Source organism: Tupaia chinensis, unplaced genomic scaffold, assembly GCF_000334495.1.
Source record: "Tupaia chinensis unplaced genomic scaffold, TupChi_1.0 Scaffold000688_1, whole genome shotgun sequence".
NCBI lineage: Eukaryota > Metazoa > Chordata > Mammalia > Scandentia > Tupaiidae > Tupaia > Tupaia belangeri.
The window spans coordinates 5,983,449-5,992,614 of NW_006160211.1; the positions used below are offsets into that span (position 1 = coordinate 5,983,449).

A 9,166-nucleotide genomic window follows, 5' to 3' on the forward strand; every position below is an offset into this window, starting at 1 on the left:
TGCAAAACAAAAACTAAAAAATATAACCTCATCGGAAATAATAAACTAAAACAAATCAAATGATGATTAATAAAAAGTAAATAATAAACATCTGTTTCTCAGGAAAGTTGAAAAGAAAATATTGGATTGTCAGAAAAGTAATAATGCATTTTTACATAGGAAAACATGACTTTTCTGACAAGCTAATATAATACAAACAAAATGTTAGTTCACATTTACCATAGGAGTGTAGTGAAAACACCAACCCCAAAAATCCAGAAGACAAAACTCCTGATGAAGCATCAGTATCTACTTAAAATGTCAGCAGTTATCTTGAGAAGACTGCCTAAAATCTGTGCTACAAGTGCAGAGGGTGAGTGTATATTTTTTCAAGCATGACTCTTTTTTTTAAAATAATTGTTTATTTTTAATTTTACTTATTCATTTACTTATTTTATTTTGACCAGAGAGAGACACAGAGAGAGAGAAAGTGAGAAAGCAAGCAACCAGGTCCAGCACTTGAACCATGGTCAGCCATGTGGGAATGTCCAGCACCTTAACCACCACGCAACCTGCTACTCCCCCAAGCATGACTCTTAATAAGGTGATGGTCATATGACCATCTATATCTAGTACAAGCAATTGAAATGGGTTAATGTGACTGAGAAATTGAATTCTTTTTAAGAGAAATTTATTGCTATAGGGTGCATGCACTCACTGGAGAGAGAGAGATAGAGAGACAGAAAGCAAGAAATCACCCCCCTCCCCCCGGTGGGATAGCTATGCCATAATCCCTTCTCCTCCATTCTCCTCTTGGGATTTTGGGCATGCATGCACATGTGATCGATGTGAGTTTTAAGCGATCCGGTCTGGGACTCAAATTGCAATCAAATACATGGGAGTCCAGCAATGTAACCATTATACCATCTGCTGGTCCCAAGAAATTGAATTTTTAATTTAGCTAATTTTAATTTAAATCTAAATAGTTTCATGCGGCTAGAAGTTATTGGACAGTGCAGCATTAAAACAAATGTCGGGGGAACCAGAAGTTGGCGTAATGGCTGTGTCGCTGGACTCCCACGTAGCCGACTGCGGTTCGCGTCCTGAACCCGGTGGCTTAAAACTCACGCCGGGCGTGTGTGCATGCGTGCCCAGGATCCCGAGAGGAGAATGGAGAAGGGATTGCAGCATGACCATCCCCCCTGGGGGGTGATTTCTCGCTTTCTGTCTCTATGTCTCTCTCTGTCTGGCGAGCGCACGTGCCCTATAGCAAAAAAAACCTCTCCAAAAAAAAAAAAAAACAAAAACAAAACAAATGTCGGGGCCAACAGGAGGCATGGCACTTAAGGTGCTGAACTACCACATGGCAGACCATGCTTCAAGTCCCAAACCTGGTGACTTGCTTTCTCACTCTCTCTGGTGAGTGCACATGTCCTATAGCAAATTTAAAAAATAATACTAATAAGTAAAGGAAAAACATGTCAGTTGTTCTAATCAAATTTTGCTCATTTTCTATTCCAAATTTTCTACTATACATATGAAGTAAAATGACTATTAATATGTTGTTTCCACTGGCAAAATAAATTTTTCGAACAATTAAATGACACTGGCTTCATATCAATATCATCAGAGGTTTAAAACAAAAAAATCAGTCAGATTAACTGCAATAAAGATTTTGTTCTCATGCCAGTTCATGGAAATAAAGTAAACCTTCTGAAAGTTTATTCTGTTGAAAGTGAAACATCTAATGTTATTAGAAATTCTATTTAAACTCATTTGAAAAGTTTGAGGCTAAAGATAACATTCTTCATTAATTTTTTTTTTTTTTTTGGCTACAGGATGCGTGTACTCATCCGAGAAACAAAGAGAGAGGGTGTAGGGTGGGGAAAAGGTGAGAATGCACTCTTCATAGGGTTTGGTCACTATAATTCCTTCTCTTCTATTTCTCTCTCCTTTGGGATTTTGGGCACAGAGACATTTGCGTCCAGTGAGTTTCTCAAGCATGGGGTCTAATACTTGAACCACAAGGTCAGCCACACCACGGGCTGTCCTAAAATTCTTCATTTTAACAATAATCCTTTGTCCTTAGTATATTGAGAAATCTGTAAGAGCTGGCCTTAGAGCCTAGAGGTTAAAGGAGGCAGATCCTAAATGGTCAGCTGTGGTTCAAGTCCTGGCTCCAGCAGCTTGAAAAATACACCTGGCTCACATATGCACATGCTCAAACTCCTAACAGGATGGAGAGATGGAGAATGGAATGTGGTGTGACACCGTCCACTGGAAAGTAGTCCCTCTCTCTGGTAATTAAAGAGAGAAATATAAAACACACAAATACTTGAACTTGGAATAATTCATTACTGTGTGCAAATGAGCAGTAGTAATGTACCAGTTAAAAAGGAAAACATCTTTGTCAAATTTTCAGATAATTTTATTTATATCCAGAGTAGCTAAGTATGATTTTTGTAACAGACTGATTTTAAATACACAAGACTATTACTATTATAGGCACTGTTTTTTCTCTCTGGCCATCACTAATTAGATTTTTAAAATATTTGAGCCTTTAGGGACCAGCAGTTAGCGTAATGGCTATGTCGCTGGACTCCCACGTAGTCGACCGCGGTTTGCGTCCTGGACCCGGTGGCTTAAAACTCACGCCGGACGCGTGTGCGTGCATGCCCAAGATCCCGAGAGGAGGATGGAGGAGAAGGGATTGCGGCGTGGCCATCCCCCCTGGGGGGTGATTTCTTGCTTTCTGTCTCTCTGTCTCTCTCTGTCTGTCTGGCGAGCGCATGTGCCCTATGGCAAAAACCTCTCCAAAAAAAAAATTGAGCCTTTAAAGAGCAAGTATCCTATAAAAATGACATTATTATCAGAAACAAGTCCTCTAAATTAGTTGGATAAAGTCCCAAACAGTGAGAAATCTTAAATCAAAGCATTCAACTTGAGCCTTTGAAGCTTTTAGTGAAATCCAATTAATGAAAGCAAAGCTCATGCACAGGAAGACACTGAAATCTATCCCTATGAAAGCGAGCAAGAATGGAGCAAATTGCACATGAAAAGCTGAAATGGTCAATGATTTAATTTCGAAATCCTGTAACTGCTCTTTGGAATATCTTGATTTGTGGGAAGAATCTTTGGATGGAACTCTAATTTTTCTTTTAAGAGAGATTTTTGCTATAGGGTGTATGCACTTGCTGGAGAAAGACAGAGAGCCCAGAAGCGAGAAATCACCCCCGAGGGGGATGGCCATGCCAAAATCCTTTCTCCTCCATTTTCTTCTTGGCATTTTGGCCCTGCATGCACACATGCCCAGTGTGAGTTTTAAGTCACCAGATCCGGGACCCAAACTACAGTCAACTACATGGGAGGCCAGGAACATAACCATTACACCATCTGCTGGTTCCAGGATCTCCTATTTTTAATTGTATAAAAGTATGTTCTATGCCAGGATGAAAAAGAGCAGACTTATAATTTGAGAAACACTCAAAGGAATCATAAAAAGATGGTGAATTTTGTCTTTAAAAATATTGAAGATCCTACTAAAAATGAGTACCATAAAAGGAGATAAAAAGACAGAACCTACAAAAATACAGAGGCTGGGACCAGCAGTCAGCATAATGGCTATGTCGCTGAACTCTCATGTAGTCTACCGCGGTTTGAGTCCTGGACCCGGTGGCTTAAACTCACGCTGGGCGCATGTGCGTGTGTGCCCAGGATCCTGCGAGGAGAATGGAGAAGAAGGGATTGCGGCAGGGCCATCACCCCTGGGGTGTGATTTCTCACTTTCTGTCTCTGTCTCTCTGGCGAGCACACATGCCCTGTAGCAAAAACCTCTAAAAAAAAAATAATAATACAGAGGCTGAAATATTCACCCATTTCAATGAAAATAAAATTGTAAAATCTATGACTCTTCTAGTTAGTAGAATTTACTAGGTATTAGCCAGTTACTTTAACTCTAAAGGGAGTATTTCTCTTTAAAATGCTATGGTCTAAAGAAAAAAATTAACTGAAGATCTCACTTCAATCTAGTTGGCTAAAAATACAATTTTTAAAAAAGAATTATTTTTATTTATTTATTTTAATTTAACAGAGAGAGAGGGGCAGGGAGAAAGCAAGCCACCAGGTCTGGGACTTGAACTGTGGTTGGTCATGTGGGAGTCTAGTGCCCTTAACCACCACACCACCTGCTGGCCTCTAAAACTACAATTCTAAAGAAGATTGCAAAAAAATTTTCAAAAAAAATTAAAATAACACTATATTGAAAAATATACATTTTTCAGAACAGCAATACCACAAGACAGGGTAAAAAAATTCATTTAAGTACATGAACATCTATTAAGAATGATAATTCTCTTATGTTAATGTTTAGATGTTTAATTTTTAGATAATCAATGGAGAAATATTTTTAAATGTTTTAATGTCATAAACATATTTTTAAAATTATTTTAAACTTATTTCTTTGAACAAAAGAAAAAGTTCAGCCCCAGGTGAGTCTTTTTTTTGGGGGGGGGGGTTTGCTATAGGGCGCGTGCGCTTGCCAGACAGAGACGGAGAGACAGAAAGCAAGAAATCACCCCCCATGGGGGATGGCCACGCCACAATCCCTTCTCCTCCATTCTCCTCTCAGGATCTTGGGCACGCACGCACACGCGCCCGGTGTGAGTTTAAGCCACCGGGTCCAGGACTCGAACTGCGGTCGACTACGTGGGAGTCCAGCGACACAGCCATTACGCTAACTGCTGGTCCCCCTAGTTGAGTCTTGATGCCACAACCAACCACCAGCTCTAGGTAGGCCTGAATCATGGGCACTTGCATGCCCAGAGTACCCAAAGTCTTCAGAAAGGAACATGAACCTGGAACTTTCTCATGTTGATCAACCTCTCAGAGAATTGTGTGTTAACTCTGTACCACCATCTAGTCCCACAGATGTTTTTTAGGGAAAAAAAGTTTTAAGATACTTTTTAAGGGGCCAGCAAGTAGCCTCTAACCATCCCCCTCTTGGTTCTCTACGTTTCTTGCCACCCACTCCTTCTTAGTTTCCTTAGTTGGATCCTTTTCCAACATGATCTTTAAACTTTTTAGAGTACTACAGGGCATATCCCTTGAACTTTTTAATCTATATTCACTCTGTTCTAGGTGATTTCATCCAAGTGCATAACATTAAAAACCACCTAAATACCAGTAACTCCCACATTTAGATTCCTAGCAAGGCCCTCAGTGCTGAACTATGGGAGGTATCAGCTAAAGAATAATATAGTATTTCTATCTTCAGCTCACCTTTTTATTTGAGCTGGAGACCCATGTAATCACCTGTCTTCTGGGTAGCTCTTGTTGAATCTCAAAGAAATCCCATATTAGCCATGTCCAAATGTAAATTCATAATCTCTACTGCCTGCTCTATATGATATAGGATCTTCTTCAAGTGTATCTGTAAAAATATCATTTCCTCAACTGTAACATTCAGAAATGTAGATTTTATCCCTGATACCACCAATTCCTGTTACTTTAAAATATTTCCTTAATGTAGCCTGTTTATTTTGCACCCTTATATTCTAGTTCAAGCTTCCATCACCGTCAACCAGACTAATACAAGTATTTCCCAATCGTCTCTCTAAATCTTGTTCCTTTTCCAATTCATCCTCCATGTATCTTCTTAAAAACAAAAATCTAGGCCAGCTGTGGCATGGTGGTTAGGCAGCTGAATCCCACATGGCCAATTACATGGTTAGAATTCCAGACTGGGGCACCAGCAGATGGCATAATGGTTACATTGCTGGACTCCCACGTAGCCGACCCTGGTTCAAGTCCAGGGCCTGGAAGCTTAAAACTCATGAGGGGCGCATGTACGTGCATGCCCAAAATACTGAGAGGAGAATGGAGAAGGGACTGCAGCATAGCCAACCCCCCCTGTGGGGGAGGGGGGGTTCTTGCTTTCTGTCTCTCTCTGTTTCTCCAGCAAGTACATGCACCCTATAGCAAAAATTAAAAAAAAAAAAAAATCCAGATCCAGTAACTTAAAAAATACACCAGATACGTGTGTACACGTGTTCAAATTCCCAAGAAAATGGAGAATGAGGGACTGCAATGTGGCCATCACCCCTAGATGGTGCTTTCTCACTTTCTCCTTCTACTCTCTGCTTCAAACCTAAATACCCTCTACTGCTTTTAGGATAAAAACAAAATTTCTTAATAAAAATGCTGTGGTTTGGGGACCAGCAGTTAGCGTAATGGCTATGTCGCTGGACTCCCACGTGGTCGACCGCGGTTCGTGTCCCGGACCCAGTGGCTTAAAAAACTCACGCCGGGCGCGTGTGCGTGCGTGCCCAAGATCCCTAGAGGAGAATGGAGGAGAAGGGATTGCGGCGTGGCCATCCCCCCTGAGGAGTAATTTCTCGCTTTCTGTCTCTCTGTCTCTCTGTGTCTGTCTGGCTAGCGAATGCGCCCTATAGCAAAACCTTCTCCAAAATAAATAAATAAATAAAATAAAACTGCTGTGGTTTGAATGTGTCTCCAGAAAATTAACCTTTTGGGAACCAGCAGTTAGCGTAATGGCTATGTCGCTGGACTCCCACGTGGTCGACCGCGGTTCGTGTCCCGGACCCAGTGGCTTAAAAAACTCACGCCGGGCGCGTGTGCGTGCGTGCCCAAGATCCCGAGAGGCGAATGGAGGAGAAGGGATTGCGGTGTGACCATCCCCCCTGGGGGGTGATTTCTCGCTTTCTGTCTCTATGTCTCTCTCTGTCTGTCTGGCGAGCGCACGCGCCCTACAGTGAAAATCTCTCCAAAAAAAAAAGAAACACAGAAAATTCACGTGTTGAAATTTGCTTGTTATTATAATGGTAGTAAGAGGTGAGTACTTAATCGGAATATGGCATATCCAAAGGTACATCCTTTGGGAGTAATTAGGATTAGATTAAGTCATCAAGGTAAGGCTCTTTGATTATATGGGTGGCTTTCAATGAAGAGAAACATAGATACACATTTTTTTTTTTTTTTAGGGTTTTGCCATAGAGTGTGTGCACCTGTTAGAGAGCAGAAAAGTGAAAAATCACCACTTGGGGGATGGCCATCCTACAATCCTTCTTCCTCTATCCTTCTCTTAGGATTTTGGACACTCATACACACGTACCCAGAGTGATTTTTCAAGCCCCTGGGTCCAGGAATCCAACAGCAGTTGGCCATGTGGGAATCTAGCACTTCAACTACCATGCCACCTGCTGGCCCCCAGACACACACTCTTGCTCTCTTGCCATGAAATGTCCTGTGTCATCTCATACTCTGTAGAGTCCCCACCTGCAAGACTCTCACCAGATTCAATATCCTTGACCTTGGACCTCCAGAATCATTAGCTGAATAAACCTTTATTCTTCATAAACTGCCTCATCTGCAGTATTCATTTATAACAGAAAAATGGATTTAAAGCCCAGAAGGCCTTGGCTAAGACACCCACAGCCTACCTTCACAGATCCCTCTCTCATAAATCTCTGCACACACACTCTACATTTTTATATCATTTAGCTTTAATTCTTTGAGCATGCCATGGTCCATGTCCCTAAGAGGCCTTTGTATATAGTGTTCTCTCTGCTTGGAATACTAACATTACCACCCTACTTCCACCACCACCCATTTTTTTAAATGTCTATTCAAATTTCAGCTTTTAGTTCAAGAAACAGTTCCTGAGAAAAGCCTTCCCTACCTCCTTAAACTAGATTAGCGTCCTCTTGTATACTTCTCATTGCCCATATCACTTAATATATCTAAGTGCAATTGTTTTTTGAGAGATTTTGGCTAGAGTGCATGGGTTTGCTGGAAAGGCAGAGACACAAAGCAAGAAATCACTCCCCGGGGGAGATGGCCATGCCGCAATCCCTTCTCCTCCATTCTCCTCTCAGGATTTTGGGCACCCACTCACAGGTAGGTGCCTGGAGTGAGTTTTAAGCCACTGGGTCCGGGACTTGACGGAGGTCAACTACGCGGAAGTTCAGCGATATAACCATTACACCATCTGTTGGTCCCTCTAAGTGCCTTTGTAAATATAATTTGTTCTCATGAGTAATTTGCACTCAATACCCTAAAGACCTTAAGTTCAATGATAGAAAAGATTGTGCCTTTTTTGCACTGTTGTGTTTTTAATCCTCAGTAGAGTAGGACACTCAAAAATGTTTCAATGAATCAAACAATATAGGAGTGACACTGGAAGCCACACAACTGGACAGTACTGCATAAAAATGAGATTTAGAAATAAAAAAAGGACTAGAATAACCCTAGGAAAATGTGACCATTTAGGAATCAAGCAGAGAAAGTAAATTAAAAAATGTAAATAACAAAAGGCATAGTTTAAAAAAAAAAAAAGAAAGAAAAAAATAGCATCACTAAAACCAAGGGAGAATCTATTAATACTAAATAGAAAGGGCCACTGAAACGAAGGCGGCAGTATCTAGTGATCTGACAACATTCATAATGTGAGTGATTGAGAAGGGAAAAATGAGGACTGAGGGGAGGAACTCACATCTTTCCAACTCTTCGGGAAGACTTTTTTGATCCATGAAACAATCATGATAGTCTGAATAAAAAAAAATGAATCTATGGGAATATATGTGACATTTAGTTTTCAACATTATTCCATATCTAGACGAGTATCTTCGACCGACTGCATACTCATTCAAGACTGAAAGAGAACCAATGTTCTAACACACCTGAAACGTTCTGTTTCTCAAAGAATCTTACCTCCCGGAATCATCAAAACAGACATCCGTGTGTCCTTCTGTATGTCCATATCTCATCGGTTTCTGCGTGGCCGGCATCTTTTTCTTTACCTATTTGAACTACTGTACAAACGCGTCTCCGTATTTAAAAGGAGGGGAAAGCTGAAGGGGAAGAATACAGATCAGTCGTTTCTCCGGGCACGCTCTTCGCAGCCCTGTCACTCCCACCCCAACCGCACAAGCAAGATAAAGCAAAAGGTCTGTCAGTCATTAAACGGGAAAGGGGATACGCGTGTCCTCGGTGCGGTGACGGCTGCGGCAACGAGGACTCACGGAGGAGACGCTGCCTCCACCCCTAAGGAGAGCAGAAAGCACCCGCCCGCGCAGCGCCGATTCCCGCGCTCGAGAGCGCTCTCCTCACTGCGCCTGCGCGGGCGCTCCCCGCCCAGCGCGGGTCCCAGCCCCGGGCGCGAGGTGGTGGC

The 9,166-nt window shown here is 41.8% G+C and overlaps 1 protein-coding gene across 2 annotated transcripts in view; it reads right to left on the reverse strand.

Annotated features, from left to right (window-relative positions):
- Positions 1 to 9,096, reverse strand: part of WDHD1 (WD repeat and HMG-box DNA binding protein 1) — a 71,952-nt gene extending 62,856 nt beyond the window's left edge. The window contains exons 1-2 of one of the 2 annotated variants that reach the window (XM_014592437.1): positions 9,018 to 9,096; positions 8,707 to 8,846 (exon numbers count right to left, since the gene is read on the reverse strand). In XM_014592437.1, coding sequence (XP_014447923.1) covers positions 8,707 to 8,783 — 77 coding nt within the window. In that variant the 5' untranslated portion in view covers positions 8,784 to 8,846; positions 9,018 to 9,096. Of the gene's footprint in view, positions 1 to 8,706 lie in introns of both variants that reach the window. The other variant, XM_006160567.3, reaches the window with a different exon arrangement.
- Positions 9,097 to 9,166: the final 70 nt, after the last annotated feature.